The sequence below is a fragment of the Panthera uncia genome, chromosome E1 (genome assembly GCF_023721935.1).
Source record: "Panthera uncia isolate 11264 chromosome E1, Puncia_PCG_1.0, whole genome shotgun sequence".
NCBI classification, from domain to species: Eukaryota; Metazoa; Chordata; class Mammalia; order Carnivora; family Felidae; genus Panthera; species Panthera uncia.
This window is the reverse complement of record NC_064814.1, coordinates 36237704-36258174: the sequence shown is the minus strand read 5'-3', so window position 1 is coordinate 36258174 and position 20471 is coordinate 36237704. Positions and strand designations below refer to the sequence as shown.

The 20471-nt window shown below is 40.5% G+C and overlaps 1 protein-coding gene across 2 annotated transcripts in view; it reads left to right on the top strand.

Annotated features, from left to right (window-relative positions):
* Window positions 1–1267: 1267 nt before the first annotated feature.
* The window catches only part of HEATR6 (HEAT repeat containing 6), a 34435-nt gene continuing 15231 nt past the window's right edge, over window positions 1268–20471 (top strand). Inside the window, exons 1-10 of one of the 2 annotated variants that reach the window (XM_049636576.1) lie at window positions 1274–1546; window positions 4684–4791; window positions 7600–7740; window positions 8228–8343; window positions 9156–9270; window positions 10767–10868; window positions 11739–11876; window positions 13572–13867; window positions 14621–14798; window positions 19874–20080. In XM_049636576.1, the coding sequence (XP_049492533.1) occupies window positions 1328–1546; window positions 4684–4791; window positions 7600–7740; window positions 8228–8343; window positions 9156–9270; window positions 10767–10868; window positions 11739–11876; window positions 13572–13867; window positions 14621–14798; window positions 19874–20080 (1620 nt within the window). In that variant the 5' untranslated portion in view covers window positions 1274–1327. Of the gene's footprint in view, window positions 1547–4683; window positions 4792–7599; window positions 7741–8227; window positions 8344–9155; window positions 9271–10766; window positions 10869–11738; window positions 11877–13571; window positions 13868–14620; window positions 14799–19873; window positions 20081–20471 lie in introns of both variants that reach the window. The other variant, XM_049636577.1, reaches the window with a different exon arrangement.

Genomic DNA, 20471 nt, shown 5'->3' with positions numbered 1-20471 from the left:
TTCTCTGTGCATCTAGAAACTCCCACAAGAGCCACCACCCACTGATGCATGCTCAAATGAAAAGCACTGGAGAACTGATGCTTGGTGGGGCAATGCTTGACAACAGAATTCAAAGGCTGGCAGATATATGCTTCCATCTTCCATTCCTCAGGAAGGGGGTTCTGACAGCATTCCATAAAGCTTCTCAGAAAATCTTGGGGATTGAGCAAATACCACCCCTTGCAATGGTTAATTCAATAGCCCATGTGCATATTGATTCCCCTTTCTTCCCTGTTCATTCCTGAATAAATCATTCATATAACAACCTCATCTAAGGCTCTGCTTTGGAAGAACTCAGACTAAGACATCTGTGACTCAGCCTCAGCTCCTGATCTTCTCTGAGCAAGTGCTTGAACATCACAAATACACATACATAACATACACATACATACATCTCAAGAATAAGCAATAATATACAAGCATAATGAAATCTAAAGTCAAACAAAAAATATTCCTCCCCCAAAAGCCCAAAGTCTTTAGAAAACTAGCTCTTCTAAAGCATGCCCTAACTGCCATTGCTAAACAGAAGTGTTTGTCTCAAGATAAAACATGTATATTCAGGTGCCTTCAAGGTTTTCCCTAAGAACCATTGATGATAATTTGTTTTACATTTGCATAACTCAAAAGGCTTGAGATGACCAAATGTAAATTTCATGCCTTCACTTCTTGGGTGGCTAAAAACTGTTTATAGCATTTAAAATCGCTATTTTCTTTTCCAGTTTCTTGCTTTTAAGGTTACAGGAAATCTTGGGGTGTCCAATCTCAACTAGGTCACCCTCGGGCAGGTTATATTTCACATGGCTTGAGTTTGAACTTCCAAATTACTTTTCTCGTGTGGTGAAGTGCCTCAAGATTCACAAAAGGATGCACAGCTAGCTGCAAGGAATACTGGTTACTATATCCTTTATGCAGGGTGGTTTTGTGCCTGGGAAAAAAGGTAAGAGCCCAAGATGTCGCAGACCTAGCAGTTTCTGCCATTGCCATCTACAACGGCCCCTCCCCAACTCCAGTCCGAATTTGAAACGCTAGTACTAAATAGGCATGTCAGCCATGCCCAGGAACAAACTTTCTAGGAGGACAAATAAAGTCTCAACTTCAGTCAGGGCTCAAAGCGAAGTAGGCGGCAAGTAAAGCCTCCAAGCCGTTTCTGAAACCCATTCGCACAGCAGTGCAAGCAGATCCCAACGTCTAGGAACGCCAGCTCTGGTCTAAAGAAGTTATTTCCGGAGCTGGCGCCCGGAGCCGGGAATGCCCCGGAAGTATTTCCCTGTGGTCCTACGTGGGAAAGATGGCGGCGATGCAAGTGGCCGAGTCGCTGCCGGGTGGGCAGGCGCGAGACGTTCCACGAGAGCCACCGCCCGAGCAGGGCAGTGGGTTCCGCTGCTTATCGGCCAGGCTCTGCGCCCTCCGTCCTGACGACAGCAGCTCCTCCCGCACCGAGATCCACCTGCTCTTCGACCAGCTCATCTCTGAGAACTACGGCGAGGTCGGCTGCGTGGCCCCGGAGGTAGGCGGCCTGCTGGGTCGGGATGACTCGGGCCACGCCTGCTCGCCCCGGCCCCACCCTCAGAGACCCGGGCTGGCAGCTCCCGCCGGCCTCTCCTGGCCTCTCCTGGCTTCTCTCGGCACCGCTTCGCATTACTTAGTTCCAGGCATGCTTGCTCCCTCCGACTGTGGCAGTCTCTGCCCTCCTCTGTCTGGAAGACCCCGCAGTGCTTGGCAAACTCGGCATCTTTCAAAACGCCACTGATGACTTCTGCTCTGGTAACACCGCAGGTGTCATTTGGTCCGCCCCTCGCCTCCGCTCCACTCTCTGCATACAAAAACACTTTGTATATAAAATTCACTGTTACCATTTACTAAGTAATGGAACTCGGACCGTCACGTACTATATACCGCGCACGGTTCTAGGAATCTTACAACGTCGGTAATATTAGGTCTGTTTTACTGTTAAAAATACGGAGGCACGTAAAGGTCCAGTGTCATATTGCTGGCGAACGGCAGCGCTAGAATTGGAGCCTAAGTCTGTCACATGGTCCCTGCCATTTTCTGTTCCTCCGTGCTAGCTTTTCCCTGTTTGCCTCCTCTTTAGAAGTACTGTGACTCTGAATAATAATAATATTCACACACATCGGGCCTTGGAGACTACTTAATGAACTCCTAGAACTCTTGACCCAGTCATACCACTGCCTACGGTGCTCAGAGGCACCTCAAACCTGACAGTTCTTAAAAATGAGTTACATTATCTCGGCAGAGACCACTGTATCCCCAACCCGTCCCCTCCCCCCACTCAGGGAAACATGAACAGTCTGCCAAATCGCACTGGCACAAACACTGGTGCTTTCCCTTTCCCTCCTCCCGGATCTATCCACTCTGGATTCTTCAGACTCTATTTCATAAATGTTTCTCATCTCCTTTTCTGTGTTCCATTGCCAGTGCCTTAAGCCTTCAGGCAAGATGACTTTTTCCTGAACTCTCCTTAAACTTCTGCCTCCAGTCCAGCCCTTCTCCATACCATTCTTTGCTTTGCTGCTAGAGTGCTCTTTTCTTTTGTGGGAAAAAAATCTGACTAGAAAGCAAAGCTCTGATTTGGGATGATCTTCACTACATACTGTAAGTGATCAGAGCAAGTTACAGAAGAGTTCATGCATGCAGTGTGACACCAGTATAGGGTGAGGAGCCTGTTTAACAGGCTGTGTATATTTATAGATGTAAAGCGTTCACAACAACAAATGGAAGAGTTGACAACAACAGAATAGTGTGTATCACTAGGGAGTGGAGTGGAATTCGGGGAGGACTCGGGAACTTTTGCTCTATTGGTATAATTTGATATTTTTACGTCAAAAATATGTGCTTTTCCAGTCTCCCATCCCTTCTTTTGTGCCCTGTGTGCAGTCATTTAAAACCTGCTCTTCCACAAGCTTCTACTAGTGTTTCACACCTACTGGTGTTCCAGGTTTTGCACACTCCATTCCCTTTGCTTGCGGCGTCTTTCGTTGCTTTGTATGTCTGGCAGATTTTTAAGTCATCCTTCAGATCATTCCAGGTTATGCTTAAAAATCACCTCTGTAAGACCTCCTTAATTACCATTTCCCCATAGAGTTTGTACTTAATTCTTTCAACATTTAATTTTTTAATGTTTTGTGAGTATTTCTAGATAATGAGCTCTTTGAAGTTCACGAATATGTTTGTTCACCTTTGGATTCCAAAGATCTAACACATAATAGGTGCTCCAGACTTTTAATTCAGTAAACGTCTATAGAGGAATGAATGGTGTGATTTGCAAATAGATTCCCCGCTTTTTTTTTTTTTTAGAATTACCTAATTTTACATTAAACTTATACACGTGTCACTCCTGATTTTCCCAGTGGCCTTGAAAATATGGTTTGCTTGCTTTCTGTTTTCTTTTTCAAGATGGGAATGAATGAGTTTTATTTTTTAATTAAAAAAATTAATTCCAGTATGTTAATATACAGTGTTGTATTAGTTTCAGGTGTACAATATAGTGATTCAACAATTCCGTATATCACCCAGTGCTCATCATAACAAGTACGCTCCTTAATTCCCATCACCTATTTCACCCATCCCTCCCTACCCACCTCCCTTCTGGTAACCATTAGTCTGTTCTCTATAGTTAAGAATCTGTTTCTTGGTTTGTCTCTCTCTTTTTTTCCCCCTTTGCTTGTTTGTTTTGTTTCTTCAATTCCACAGATGAGTGAAATCATATGATATTTGTCTTTCTATTATTTTGCTTAGCATTATACTCTGTAGCTCCATCCATCCAGGTCATTGCAAATGGCAAGATTTCATTCTTTTTTATGGCTGAGTAATATTCCATTGTGTGTGTGTGTGTGTGTGTGTGTGTGTGTGTGTGTGTATACACCACATCTTCTTTATCCATTCATCTGTTGATGGACATGGGCTGCTTTCATACTTTGGCTATTGTAAATAACGCTGCTGTAAACATAGGGGTGCATGTATCCCTTTGAATTAGTGTTTTTGTATCCTTTGGGTAAATACCCAGTAGTGCAGTTGCTGGATCTTAGGGTAGTTCTATTTTTAAATTTCTGAAGAGCCTCCATACTGTTGTCCACAGTGGCTGCACCAGTTTGCATTCCCACCAACAGTGCATGAGGGTTCCTTTTCCTTCATATCCTTGCCAACACCTGTTGTTTCTGGTGTTTTTTATTTTAACCATTCTGACAGGTGTGACGTGATATCTCATTGTAGTTTTGGTTTGCATTTCCCTGATGGTAAGTGTTGTTGAGCATCTTTTCATGTGTCTGTTTGCTTACTTTTTGGTATTTTTAACTTCGGTGTGTGTTTTTATATTCTGGAAGCCTCTCTTTGGCTATTTCATTGCACTCTCTACATATGTAGAGACTCTGGAGTTTTTAGACTGACAAAAACCATATTGTGTCTTTTCCTTCTTTTTAGCACATCCTACTTCTGTGCTATCATTTAATTTTCTTCCTACTTCCTGCCTCACATTTCATCTTTCCTCATTTTGAGTGTGAACATTGCCTTTCATTTTTCTGTTTGGCTGTGTTTGGGGGGCAGGGGTTGCTTCTTTACTTGACTAATAAATAGGTATATCACCTTTCATTGTTTTCTGTTTTTTTGTTTTTTTTGTTTTTTTGGTAGGATGTCAGTGCTCTTCTTGTCCAAGCTTGCCGACTGGTGCCTCTTAATCAGAATCATCTTGTCAGCAAAGTGTCTCAACTTATCCACCATTTACTTAACAGATTACAGGTAATCATGTGCATAACTTTAGAATTTATCATGAACTAAATAAGTACCTTTGAAATGCTACATTTGTGCTAGGTGCAATGGGCTGATCTTTTGAGAAATTAGAAGAAGCACTTCCTTACTAGGGATGATATTAAATATAATTCTGACCAAAAAAATTATTCTGCGCAATTCTAGAAATTTGTCCATTAGAGTTACCCCTTTCTGTTTGGTTCAAGAAAGCAATATCATTGAGTCTTAGAATTTTTCATGGAAGATGTATTTGACCAAGATATATCTAAGAATAAGTTGAAACAATCTACTACTCCTTTCCTACCAATATGTTTTCCCCTTTCCCATTTTTGTGGTCCGCTTTTGATCTTCATAAACATAAGTAGCTTGGGAGCAAGAGGACACTAGATAGAAAGACCCTTGGGGCGCCTGGGTGGCTCAGTCGGTTAGGCATCCGGCTTCGGCTCAGGTCATAATCTCACGGTCCGTGAGTTCAAGCCCCGCGTCGGGCTCTGTGCTGACAGCTCAGAGCCTGGAGCCTGTTTCAGATTCTGGGTCTCCCTCTCTCTCTGACCCTCCCCTGTTCATGCTCTGTCTCTCCCTGTCTCAAAAATAAATAAACATTAAAAAAAAATTTTTTTTTTTTAAAAGATAGAAAGACCCTTGTTATTTATAACAAGGTCCGTGCTGTAGCTCTCCTTTCTCCAGAATGTTTTCAGTTTGCTAAATAAATCTCATATCTTTTTAGGAACAGTTCAGACATTGAGGCTGTTACCATAAGATGCCACATGAGGATGTGAATGTAGTTAGCACAAAATTTACAATTAGCACTATGTAACCTTTTGGCTGCTTTTGGCTGCAAGAAACAGAAAAGTCAACCTAGAACAGCTTAAAAACAAATTTTTTTTTAAATTATATCATACCACAACCCCCAAGAGAGGCACTCCAGGGGCACTTTATGAGAAACTTCCTGACATTTTTCCATTCTGCTATCGGTGTATGGGCTGTCCTCAGCTAGCATCTCTCCTAGTCAAGATGGCTGCCTCAATTCCAGGCATTCCATGTGAAATAAATAAATAACCCCCAGCAGAAGCAAAAAAATGATTTATTTTGTGTCTCTGTAAGAATGAGGCATGTTGTCGGGGCGCCTGGGTGGCTCAGTCGGTTGAGCGTCCGATTTCAGCTCGGGTCATGATCTCACAGTCTGTGAGTTCAAGCCCCGCGTCGGGCTCTGTGTTGACAGCTCAGAGCCCAGGGCCTGCTTCAGATTCTGTGCCTCCCTCTCTCTCTGACCCTCCCCGATTCATGCTCTGTCTCTCTCTGTCTCAAAAATAAATGTTAAAAACAATTAAAAAAAAAAAAAAGAATGAGGCATGTTGGGGCGCCTGGGTGGCTCAGTCGGTTGAGTGTCCGACTTCAGCTCAGGTCATGATCTCACGGTCCGTGAGTTCGAGCCCTGCATCAGGCTTTGTGCTGACAGCTCGGAGCCTGGAGCCTGCTTCAGATTCTGTGTCTCCCTCTCTCTCTGCCCCTCTGCCTTCATGCTCTGTCTCTATCTCTGTCAAAAATAAATAAACATTAAAAAAAATTTAAAAAAATAGAATGAAGCATGTTGTCCCCTCACTCTCCATCAGACCTCCCCTCATATCTGGCTGGGGAGACCTAGGTCTGATCAAGGGAATAGTATTACCATGGGTGACTGAAACCAGGGGTTAACCTTGACTGCACATTAGAATCAACTGCAGGGCTTAAGCTCCCTAGATGATTACACTGTGCAGCTCAACTTTTATATCAGGGTTTCCCAATCTCGACACTTACTGACATTTTGGATTGGATGATTCTTAGTTGTAGGGTGGCTCTCCTGTGCATTGTAGGATTTTAGCAGCATCCTTGGCTTCTACCTTAGAAGGCAATAGCATCCCTCTGATTGTGACAGTCAAAACTGTCTACAGACATTCCCATTTCCTTGGGAAATAAGATTTCCCCTGGTAAAGAACCAGTATCTTAGCTAATTAGGATTTACCCTCAGGTCCCATGTGCAAGAGGTGAGTACCCAAATAAAATCAATACTCTGCCAGCAGGAGAGAGGAGATGAGTGCTGATAGGTAAGCAGTGTCTGCTACCTGTGACGTCCTAAATGAAATGAGGCTGTTTTCAAGTTCAGAATTTTTCACACTGGTACCATAGCTTCTGAAGGTTTACTGTTCTCAGATGTATTACCTTTGTAGCACTGGCAATTGGAAAAGTTCCTGATCACAGATGGTACCTACAGCCCTTAATCAACTTTCTAGCTTTTGATGACAGTTTATCTCAGTTATTCATTAATTGATACTTCGATTAGCCTCCTTTGTCCCAACACGATTATAAACTTGATGACAAGTATATGCAGTCTCTTCCCATTGTATGCTCCACATCATAGTGAGACATAGTAGCTATTTAGCAGGCATTTATATTCATAGTGTGTTTGTTGAGCATTTATGATGTAGAGAAGGCCATTTCAGTGGCTTGAGTCTTACGTATCTGTGTATTTACAGCTACCAGTATCTGGTTGGCTCCAGGAAAAGCTGCAGGGACTTTGCCAGGCTCTATTTTGAGTGGAGGGAGTAAAGGGGAGGAAGTGAGCAAGGCCCTGGGACAAGGAGAAGGCCCTGTCTTGATCAGACGTTCAAGGCCTTTAAAGCTGATCTTTCTGACACCAAAAAGATGGACACATGTGCCCTTTCTTTCATAGCCTGGTTCAGATGAGCATACATGTCTGAAAAAGATAAAAGTATTTTTTCTTACAAGTTAGATGATGCATATTTTTTCCTGTATTCATAGGTGATTGTTGATGAACAAAACCTGGATTTCCTGTTGGCATATACTATTTCTGCTATTCAGCAGTGTAGTTCCTGGACACACATGGAGATTCTCCAAGCCCTGGCAGCTCTGGTTTACTGCAATGGCTCAAAATGTCAAAAGGTAGTTTAAACTGTGTTCTGCCTTTCTTCGAAAGGTTAGGAACACAGGCTCTGAACCAATAGACTCGTGCTCAGGTTTCCATCCTGTCATTAATGAGATGTGTGACCTTGGTCGACCCTTACTCAACCACCCTGAATCTCATTTCTTCATGTATACGGTAGATCCTTTGAGGATGAGGTGAGACAGTCCTTGTAAAGTGCTTGGCACTCGCTAAACATGAACCGCTATTGTTATCGTCATCCTTCAGTGTGCACCCAAGACTGAAGAGCTTCAGCAGCTACCTGGGCTGAGAGTGATGATCGCTACTGGTGTTTCAGGGCACATCTTTGCATGCCCATCTGAAAGATTTAGCTGCTAAAAGATTTAGCTAGCAGCTAGTCTTTTGGGACTTAACCGCCCATTAGTTAAAAAAAATGACACCCACCTAAAGAGTAATAATTTTCCAAGAAGCCTTTTCTGACGCACGTTAGCTGTTATTTTGTTCTAGTACCTCCCAGACTTGCTCGGCAAGAACGGGATTTTGATGAAGTTGAGTGACTCGGCTCAGCCTGACCCTGAAGCTAGGAGAGCTGCAGTGCACTGCATGGCAAACTTGTGTCTCAGGTATGTGAGTCCGGCCACATCTCCTGGCTGTGATGAGACAGGGCCTCTTGTGTCTGAAGCCAGAGCCAACTTAGAAAAATAACCTACTTTGTGTTTCCCATGTTCCTTGCTAATAAGATCATCGTATATTGTTTATTTTAGTGGTATTTGTTTAAAAAGGTAAAGTAAAGGAAAAAATAGACTAGGATCTTCTCCCTAAAATAGGGAAAGAGCAGTACATACGCAATATGTCAAGGTTTTGTTTTCTGTTGATACAAATTCTAACCATATTAAGTCTTCTAGAAGGATATAGTCATGAATTTAAGCTTTGTTGAGGCCTCTATCGAAGCCAATTTCTTCGAATAAAATGGAACCAATCCCATCCACCAAATTGTAGATTTGTGCAATGGAAACTGAGGAGCACAGACTTGAACCGATGTATCTTATCTCCCCATTGTGGTGCTGTCCAGTGGGGAGGAGTCGGGCTCAGCTGTGTGATTCTAGCCAGACAAGACCTGTGTGCATTGTTTCCCTCTACACATTGAAAAGTAGAGCTAAAAAAAGATTTCTTTCTCCATACTTCTTCCACTACAAACTTCTGTAACTTTTCCCTGTGGAAACCCCTCTTCCTTCTTGGTATTCATTCCAGCCATGTGCTGTTCCACAGCCGTAGTTACTTACCCGAAGTGCACAGTCTTCCTTAATACAGTTTCATCTGAAGGTACATTCCAACTCCACTAGTCTGTATTACTGCTATTTTTAATTCTTATTCTTTTGCAAGCCCCATTTCAAAGGAGACTGAGTTTGAGTTACTTTCTCTGTATGTGTTTTAGTGTACCAGGACAGCCATACTTGGAGGAACCCTACCCAAATATCTGCTTCCAGGCTTTCTTGACCACTTTACAGTCTCCAAAATCATCTGATATGGATGATATCACGTTTTGCATGGTAGGTGGGGCTACCACTAATCTTGTGAATGTTACAGATGTGTCTAGAAGCAGTAGTCGAACAGAAGTTGTGACTAAAGAATATAATTTGGTTGCTGAATCAGTTTTGTCTGGAGATAAAGGCATAAGTGAGATATTTATAACCTGCAAAGATGGAAATCATATCTTTCAGGTTTAAATTACAAAACAGTTTCTGTTTGTTTTGTGGTTCTAGATTTTTGAAGAAAAGCAATACAGTTTCAGACTAGTAACAGTCATTTAGATGGAAGGGAAAGGAGTAGATTTCAACAATATCTGCAGTATTACTTCTTTTTAAAAACTCTGATGCAGATATGGCAATTTGTTAACATGCTTTAAATTCAGAGAGAGTGACACATTTCAAAACTTACAGATCTGAGGTAGTGAAAGTTCCCTATAGTTCCCTGTTCAGATATAACCACCTGGAACAATTTGTTCTACATGCCCCTAGACATCTTTTTCTGTATATAAATGACTATATTTTATAATTTTTCAGTGGGATCATATTAAATATGCTGTTTTTTACCACTGTATCTCCTTTTTAAAGTTAATATTTCTTGGGCATCTTTTCGGTACCTATTAGTGTACCTCATGCATTTCTAACTGCTGTAGCTGGGAGACATTGGGCAAGTTACTTAACTTCTTGAGTCTCCATGTACTTTTTCTCTCAAATGGGACGAATGATACAGTTACATGAGCGGTATATGAAATATATCATTTAAAGTGCTTGGCAGATGCTTCCTGTTATTATGATTGAGTTTGCCATGTAGCAGAGGGCTAGCTTCTTACATAATGATTGTCATAACAGATGGACATTGAAGTTTCTTCAGTGTTTCCACTATTTCAGAAAAAGGCTATGTTCCACATCCTCTCTGTGTGGGGAGTGTTTTTTAAGGACAGTATCTTTTTTTTTTAAGTTTTATTTATTTACGTGATCTCTACAGCCAACATGAGGCTTGAACTCACAATCCTGAGATCAAGAGTTGGATGCTCTACCAACTAAGCCAGCCAGGCACCCAAGGACTCTTTCTTAATGAGAATGCTGAGTCAAAAGATCGATCTTGATCAGAATTGCCCTCTAGAAACCTGTTCCCACATACATTCCTTTGACTTTAATAACTAGTGAGGCTGCTGTATCATAGAGATTCCCCGCTTCCAATCTCTGCTGCCACTTTTCCATCCCTGTCACCTCCTTCCCACTACACACCTCCTGTTTTTTTTTTCCTCCTTGCTCACCATTTGTACATGCTAGCTTATAAACATGTACAGTAAGACCACTCTTTTCAGTGAGAACACTCTGTTCTTCTGGAAAATAATTAGTAGTTCATCACATCTCTCCTCTAGATCTTCTTTCTTTTCCCCTGTTGCATGATTTTTTTCATCATTGAAAGACTTCTTCATCCTAGGTGGTGCTAGGAGGCCGACCCCTGGATAACCAAATTTTCTGTACCTTTTAACTTGGCCTCTTTTCTCCCCCAGTTGTTACAAAATGCATTGAAAGGTATACAGTCTCTTCTCAATGGGGGTAAGATGAAGCTGACACAGACCGAGGAACTTGGAGCTCTTCTGGCTGTGCTAAAGGTAAGTGCTCATCGCGATGAGTGTCTTTCCTACTCAGACCCCAGGCATAGGGACCACTTTATGTCATTTCTCTAAAGCTAGCTTTTTGGCAGTATATATTAGGAGATCGTTCAAATGTTCATATGTACGGATATGTCAAATTAAGAACTGAAAACAGTAAGCTGTGCTTTAAATTCATCAAAATTCTAAAACTTGACGTATGAATCTTCACTTAGGAAGGGAATAGCTTATGATCTGTAGACAATTTAATTGTAGATCCTCTTAAACCTGTTTGTACTTGAAAGAGGAACCAGGGCTTCTCTTTGGCTCTTGGCCCACATAAGTAGACAGGCCAGTCAGATGGCAATTAGTAGGCTGCCTCCTTTCGTTTCTGAGCCTGCTGGTCGGTGGGAAGGTTCCTCTCTGGGGACCCACCTTTCAGGTCAGCCAGGAAGTGGCCTCGGGTCAAAGCCATTTTTAACTTACCTTGATCCTGACTAAAACTTTAAATCTTTCCCTGTCCCATCTCCCATATAGACAGCTAGATGTGGACATGGATAAGTGAAATAAAAATGATAGATTGTTTAAAAAAATCATAGATAAAATAATCGGATAAAACAGGTTGGATAAATTTTTAAACTTAATAAAAATGGTAAGTAAATAAAGTAAAATCAAACTTAAACTCATCTGACCAGACCAGATCCACCCAAATGGGATTAAACTCTTCTGTAAGCCCTAAACCTTCAAGATACCAATTTTCTGTCCCTTTGAATTTCTTCAATAAGATTCTAGACATTAATTGGTTCATCGATGTGATTCAGAACATGGCAAATGATTCTGTTTTATGATTTGTTTTTGTGTGTGCGCTTCCTTCATCATCATCATCATCAGAAATCTATGTTTCATGGACTCCCGGGACTAAACATAGAGCTGCCCACGGTGTTATACCCCACTCCGCTTCCTCAGTATGACGGGCGGCCACCTGTCAAACCGCAGCAATCCGAATCCAGCACTTCTCGACCAACTGTGGTATGCTTGTGTTTACTTAGCACGAAGTTGTGGATTGTTTTTAATTGCCTGTTATATATATTTTCTGTGATTTGCATCCCTACTTGCGCCAAAGGCTGACCTTAAATTTGATTTCAGTTTTGGGTTTTTAGCATAGTAAATGTAAATTCATCAGACTGCTGAAAACACTGGTTAGAGCATCTTATATTTCTAAGAGGTCTAGGCAGTGTAAGAGCTATAGCAGCGGACATTCACTTTACGCCTGAAGCCGCACATCCTCGTTCCCCAAATGCTCGAGACCACAGGTCAACCCACTTTTTCTACAAAAGGCTAATTGGTAAATATTGTAGGTCTCTGTTACAACTGCCAGGTTTCCCAGCCTGTCCATATAGTTGCCATCTCCCTCATGTTTCCATTGGAGAACCTAGAGCATACAGATATATGGGCCACTGTATTATATCTGGACGTGTATCCGGTATTACTTATAAAATGTTTATAATTTGAAATTCTTCTACTCATTGAGTTACTCAACATTTACTGAATACTTGCTACATCCCAGACATTATGCTAAACATTAAGGATATAGATTCTGTTTTTAGGAGTTTAGGGGAGAAACTCAGAGCCTACTTGGGATTTTCTCTCTCCCTCTGTCTTTGTCCCTCCCCCGCTTGCTCTCTCTGTCTCTCTCTCTCAAAATAAATAAATAAACTTTTTTTTTTTTTTTTAAAGAATGAGTAGAGTACAAAAAGGAAGGAAAGTATTGGTTATTTTTTTCCGCCAGAGGAAACAGAAGGTGCCTAGGCATAGAGGATGAGCATGTGTGCAGCCTATTTGTTAACCAGTAGTCTAGAGTGTCAGGTGCGTGCAGGAGAAGGCTGGGACAAGTAGGTAGCAGAGGCCAAATCATAAGGGTCTTTTATAGTATGCTAAGGAGTTAGTTTTTATCTTACAGGTGGCAGAGATGAAGACTCTTATATAGGGGAGTGATATGATCAGATACACATCTAGGAAACATCACTGTGGTAGCAAGTAAAAGGTGTGAGTCTGGGGCCATGTTAATAATACAAAATAGAAGTGATGAGGACCTTCCTTTCTTAAATTCAGGGGACCTTGAGAATGCAGAGGGAGGCCTAGATTCCAAAGATATTTGGATGTCAGAAAGGAAGCAGGAGAAAAGAAAGAAACTGGCTCTTACTTACTATCTACAAAGCCTCAGTAACCTAAACCGTGCATTGTATATAGTGGATTAACATCTCTCTTCTACATCTAGAGTGGTGCTAGCTATGGGTCTTATCTGGAAGAACTGAGAAAATTGTCACTCTAGTCATTTTCTATAGACTTGAAATCTGTTGCTGCTGAATGCTTTCACAACTGTGCAAGGAAAGTGGCATTAGCCTTATACTCACAGATCAGGAACTTCAAGCTAAGTGGAAGGTGAAATGATTTGCCCACAGTCACAGAGGTAGAATTTAAACCCAGGCTACCAGTATGGCTTTGTTGTACATACGTCATGCCTTGTTTCCTGTAGTCCAGTAGGGTGTGTGTAAGCACTTAGCACAGCACCTGACACACAGAGTATTAAGTAAGTGCCATTTTTTTCTCCTCTCCTCTTTTCTTCTTTCTTCAGACTACATGTTGGGGACATATTTAGTAATTATCAAGTGAGAAAGTACCAATAGCTCTCATATGTATGTTTTCATTTGCTCCTAAAATCAGAATAAAAAGAAGAAATCAAAAGTAAAATCAAGGAAAATCCATCAAGAAGAGGAAGAGGAAGAATCCAGTGGTGAAAGAGAAGCAGTCCCCATCACTGGCTCAGGCAAAGAGAACCTGTGTGAGGGGAGCACTCCCTGCTCCTCCTCCCTGGGAGTCCGAAGTTTGCCTGTAGAGGGAAGCAGCATGGCAGGAAGAGACCGAGTCTCCACCCCCTTCCGTTCTGCCAGTTGGAAAAAGGTCAGCAGTAGTGAGTCTGACTATTCGGATGCTGAAGGAGGCATGCAGAGTAAAATGAGGTAGTAGTATTTTGTTATGTTGTTACGCCTTATAATCTCAGGTGCACATAAGTTAATAACTTTGCTTAAAAACCTGACTGCTACACAAGATTTAATTTGAAGATTCATTTATGCTGGGCTTTGTGTCACTCTACATCTGCCTTGTCCCCTTCATCTGCCTTTGTACATGTTGTTCCTCTGCCTGGAATTTTCTTCCACTTTGTGTGCCTTCTTATTAACCACTACTCCACTTTGGTATGAGCTCAGCAATCATGTCCTCTGAGAAGCCTTTTCTTACTAGCACCCCTGCTCCCCAGTTCTGGCTTTGGTGCCTTCTTTGTGACCCTTTGATGTATCTCCATCTTAGCATCGATCAAAATGCCCTGCAGTTATCTCTTTAACTGTCCATCTGTCTCTGCCCCTCGCAGGCTCCTTGGGGGCAGGGCGGGCTTTATGTCTGCCAGCCTCAGCACAGTGCCTGGCACATACTCACTATTCCTGATGCCAAGCTGTTGCCCTCTTATTTTCTGTCTAGTTGTGTTTTATATTGTTTACTGTATTAACTTGTTATGTAAACAAATTGCTTTAGCATGTTTTGATTGCATTTTGAAAATTTTTCAAAGTTGATATTTTTTCAACTATCACGTTGGCATATTTACTTTTGGGTTTATTCAGAATGTTGAGTTTCTCAGTGCATCATGTGAGTTGGCTGGAATAAATAGAATTTCATGTTTGTATTTTTTAAAGACTTTTTTTCTTCCTTCTCTTGGATAGGTCTTACCAAGCCAAAGTTCGCCAAGGAGCATTAGCTTGTTTTCTTTCTACTATAAAATCAATAGAAAAAAAAGTTCTTTATGGCTACTGGTCAGCCTTTGTTCCTGATACACCTGAGCTTGGAAGCCCTCAGTCAGTGTCCCTGATGACTCTTACGTTAAAAGATCCTTCTCCAAAGGTAAGAGCACTTAAATTCTGAGCATAATACCAGGAAAGTCTTTGTTGTTTTCCCTGCCTTATCTGTTCTCATCTGAACACAGCTCTCATTACTAACAATCCAACTCCTGACTCGAGAACCACAGGACAGGCAGGAGGACAGAACACGGGCGTATGTGAGTAGCAGGCTGAGAACGCTCACACTAGGGGCCCTGCTGCCTAGGGCTTGCTTGGAGCCTGAGTGCACTGACTTGTAGCCTCTGTATCCCTTTGGAGCTGCACTGAGACAGCCGTGGTTCTTTCCCTTTTATGGGAATGTTGATTGCCATGGGATTTATAATAGGAAAAAATCAAAAGCAGTTTAAACACTCAGTGGAATATCTTGGTCCATAATGGTTACGAAGAATACGTAAAGCTTAGAAAAATGTCTATGATAAGAACACATAAGAAAACTTGTGGGTGACCCTTCAAAAGCTCTTACAGGGTGAAAAAAATAAACAGGCCTCAGTTAAGCACAAAAATTTCAAACATCCAATATCCTGAGTAGTTATACCAGCAGGAAATTTTCAGATTAACTGAATCAGTAGCAAATGAGAACCTGCAAGAAAAATGGAAAATAAGGGGTAACAAATAAGTCAATACTGAAGCCATTCTTGTAAGTGAAAGGAAAAATACTATAAAGGTTAAAAAATACATACATTTGAAAAGCCTCCCCAAAAAATAAATAAATAAATAAATAATAAAAAATTAAAAAAAGAAAAGAAAAGCCTCTGCTTTTCTGCTACGGGGAGCTGCTGGCAGGAGCTGAGGAGATCGTCCTATGGAGCAAGTGGCAGGCTAGGTAAACCACCCGCACTGCAGCTGCCCAGCCAAGGGGACAGCGAACGTATGAGTTTGGGATATGAGTATAGAGAGGTTATGGAGTTGGATTTCATGAAAGTGGATTGAAATCTGTGTCATGGTGTTTATGTCTTTATAGTTTTTAATGTTTACATTTGCCTTAGAGTGCCATGAGAAATTTTACATGCTGCAAAGTGGTCCTCCTTGATTTGGGTACCTTTTACAAGACCAGTGCTCTAACCCCTGAGCTATGGAGCCTTGGGTACCTTTTAGATATGGTCTTGCTCTTTAACTTTGATGAATGCAATGCAAGAAATGTGATGAAAAGGAAACGTATAGAACTTCCTTCTGGAGATGTCCTAGCTCCAGGACATGAAGGTCCTGGAGAAATGGAAAAGCAGTCATCATTTGTAGGATTTAGAAAGATCAAAGTAATGAGTAGAACTTGTCAGTTCCATGTAATGGCAAGTGAAATGATTGTAGCCAGAAGCTTTGTCACAGGTTTTAGGTTAGAAAGGTGTAAAGAAGTGTGATCATGGTCCACAGTGAGCCTTAGTACACACCTCTGCAAACTGTCCCTGTGCACCAAGACACGTGCTAGAAGCAAGTGTTGTGGTCGGTGATGTCAGTGAGAGAGACTTTTTACAAAGACTCCTAGAAAGTTGTGTGCAAAACTTAAAAGTTCACATAAATGCAATGGAGCAGCAATCGTTGATCAGAGCTAGATTAAAAGGTACAGTCATGTGTAAAAGCTGAGTGGTCATCTGCTCAAAGGCTCGTTGTAAGTATAGAGTTGGATGCCTGAAGTTTCTCTTAGTCAGGATAAAACATGACAGTAGTGCATCTTGCTGAAGTGCACAGTGATGACAGTTTCAAGTTCATGGCAGCTCTGGTATGACCTAGGGTAGATTCAACTGGAAGCACAGTTTTTACTGATATGCTGAGAAACTTTCCAAAGAAAAACGGACAGAAGGAAGGAGACTGGACTCTTCATTCAGAACACTGGCAATAGATTACTTTCAGGAAATTGCAGTATGAAATGTTAGAATGATTAATTCCAAAGGAGAAAACTTAGAAATTTCCTTTAGGATTTGGCAGTGGGCAGTACTTGGGAAATGGTCATATTTTTACATGTTGGAAATGTGCTTCAGAAAGCACATCCTGTATGTTTCCAGATGGCACAGAGCAAATTATCAATAAAAATACCATGACCAATTTATGAATTTCTTCTATAGGATTTCTTTGGGTGTTAAAAAGGTAGATTATGTGGCTATAGCAAGACTTGATCTAGGGAACAAACTATGGGACAAACTTTCTTGGTACCTTGAGAACTATCCCGATTTTCAAATTTCATGATTTTTTATTTCTCTTTTGGAGAGCTATGAAATGTGGAAACAAATCAAAATCTAGAGTAATGCCCTATAAGGAAAGAGAATAAAGCAGGTTTGTAACTATCATGGACTGGTAGGTAATCGGGTTTTCCCTTATATGGCTGACCAAGAACAGATGGCCTTGGCTTGGATATCTCCAAATCCAGAGACCCCGACACAGTGTTCAAATGCCCCCACCCTAAAGGCAACCAACTTTAGGAGTGTGATCAAATAAAGTTAACCTTGAACATGTGTGCAGAATAATCAGTCCTGGGACAAAGCTAAAGAAGGGAACAACCAAGTACATTGAAACCTCACTGCTACCCACTCCCAGCCATGACTTCTTTATCATCCTCCCAGAAAGATTGAGACCAAACATAAAAAAGGAAAAACTAAGGAATAACTGAGCTACCTCTGCAAACATTTCTGCCACATCCATAAGTAGCAAAAAGGGGAAAGTGTTTTCCTGTTTCATTACCTTTGAACAAGTCTTCATGTCCAAGGAAGTGAAACTACCCCCTGGTGAAACAGAGCACACTGATGTTTATCAGATTGAAAAGTCTTCATCCATCATTGTAAATATTCAGACAATAAAAACTTAACAAAATGAGTTCTCTGGAGAGCTGCCCCTTTTAAGATTTGCTTGCACATCAGTAATTTCTGCTGAAAGTGCTGATCAGAACTGGTAAACAGTATATTAAATATTGATGTAAGAATCAGTGAAGCAGAACTTGAACGATTCAGTGTCATAAGTAGCTTTTTTTTTTTTAGCAACAGAGATCTATTAAACAAGGTTTAAAGGAAATTAAATCAGACCTTTGAGAAATATCATGTGATATAGTATTATATTTTTCATAGATTTCCTACCTCGGTGATATATTTCAGTGACCTTTCCTTTTGTTTTCATTTGTGATAGTCATGGATACTTTTACCTCTTAGGGTACCAAAGTTAATGAGGCTAAAAACTTTTGGCTTTTGAGTATCAGTTCATTTCTTTCCACAAGTTGGTTTTAAATTGTAATTGCTTTGTCACATGTGGGAATCATGATTTTTTAACTGCCTTGTAAAGAAATGGAGGTTCAGCATAGCATACCTTTTTTCAGACCTGCCATCTAATCAGGGGTTGGCAAACTATGTTTCTGTATGACCCATGAGCTAAGAATACTTTTATACTTTTAAATTGTTGTTAAAAAAAACTTTTTAAAATGGTATTTCATGCCGTGTGAAAATTATATGAAATTCAGATTTCATTGTCCATAAGTAAAATTTTATTGGAACATAATCATATTTATTCTTTATTTAGCATCTGTCTTGTCATGGCTGAGTGGTTGCAACAGAGACTGTGGCCTACAAAGTCTAAAATACAAAGTAGGTGCTACTGGTCCTTTGCAGAAAAAGTTTGGCAGCCCCTTATCTAAGTTTTTGTTGGGTCAGCTGACTTGTGACTTGAGTTCTTTCTCGCTTGCTGTTTCTCTCTCTCTCTCTCTCTCTCTCTCTCTCTCTCTCACCCACCCTCTCACCCATACACACACACAAACACACACACACAGAATTTCCTAATACATTGTCAGCTTCCTAACTTAAATGATTATGCTTGATTCTGAAGACTTATATTGTCATACTACAAATTTATTCTCAGAGCGGTAAATCTTTAGTTTTTTGTTTGTGAGCCCACTCTACAAAAGATGCGCAGAAATGATTTATTCCTTAGTTACTTGGAGATGATATAGTTGAAGATTTTCTGGAGAACCTTTTTCACACCAAACTCAGATATGCTTCATGATGAGCAAATATTTAGATTAGAATTATAATGTTGATTCCCCACTTTTAAAATATCTGGAAGTATTTAGTTGGTATTTTGGGGGGCTGGCCAAAGAGGGTACAGTATTATATAACTGGTCCTACATTTATCACCTGCATTCCATTATGGTTAAATTGGCTTTCTTTTTATTTTTTTCTTACCTGATTTTTTGTTTGCTTGCTTTTAATGTTTATTTAATCATTTTGAGAGAGAGTGTGTGCAAGCAGGACAGGGGCAGAGAGAGAGGGAGAGAGATGTGGGACTCAGTCCCACAACTGCGAAATCATGACCTGAGCCGAAACCAAGATTCGGATGCTTAACTGACTGAGCCACCCAGGCTCCCCTCTTTCCTGATTTTTAATACCACGGAATCATCAGAGTACCAATTGAAAGTAATCCTTTAATCTTATAAACAAAATTTTGCTTCATTGACACTTTTCCTGACAAGTACAGCAGACCATTGACAAAGGTGCACATATTTTCCTTTCCTTCCATAAGGTTATAGTTAATAGTTTTCCTTTCTTTGATTATCAAAGACTCTCACTACAGGCAGTATTATTTTCTGTACCTAAGACTATTTCTGAAAAGTTGGATCACTAATGATGCCTGCCAACTTGAATGTGCACAAAGTTCCTAATATACTGTTTAATTAACTTCGAGCACTCATGGATGCTTCAGTGTCGCATGTTTAGTGTGAAACAGACTCTAGACTTGGGTATTTTTTTTCCTACCCCACGAGCTATTTAGTTCTCTCTTTTTACTTGGCCTTATGCTTGAATAAACTAGACTTCTAATCTTTTAAGTTATTCTCATGTTCATGATTTCAGGGTTTTATATTATCATGTAGCTTAGACTTACTCCTTCCTGTAAGAAAACCTAACAGCAATGTGTTAGAAGTTTTTTTAAAGTGAGGGTGCAAGTGGCCTAGTTCATGGCTACTTTTAGGACCTGATAGATAATCTTAATGCCTCTAATTTTCTAATTAAAATGATCCTAAATACTTCAAAAATTAAAAACAAAAATAGGAAGAAGGGGATTTGACTCCTGATTATTAACTAATCAAGGTGAATCATTCTGAAATTTCAGACACGTGCGTGTGCTCTGCAAGTTTTATCCGCCATCTTGGAAGGCTCAAAGCAGTTTCTTTCTGTTGCTGAAGACACCAGTGACCACAGAAGGGCTTTTACTCCCTTCTCCGTGATGATCGCATCCAGCATTAGAGAGTTACACAGATGTCTTTTGTTAGCTTTGGTGGCGGAGTCATCCTCACAGACCCTCACTCAGATAATTAAGGTAAGCATGCCAAGTTATCAACGGGTTCTGGATGGGTTTTCTCTGTTTCGATCTTGTATAATGTTTTACATTGTCCAAAAGTAATTTGACTTAAGAATAGAAGTAACAATTTTATTTAAAGTTATCCTATTTGTTTTATTTAAAGCTATTCTATTAAAAAAAAAAAAGCTAGCCTATTGTGCCTCCTCGCTTGATCTTACCTACACTCTTTGTATATCCAAATAAATGATTTACTAAAAATACTCCCATATTTTTAGTATTAAGTTGTACCAATGAGAACACAAGTGCAAGTCCCCTAAAAAAAAGGACAAAAAAAGAAAAAAACTGATTTTCAAATGAGTCTTCATAGACTTTTCTTTTTTAATTAAATGCTATAACATTTTGTATCTGT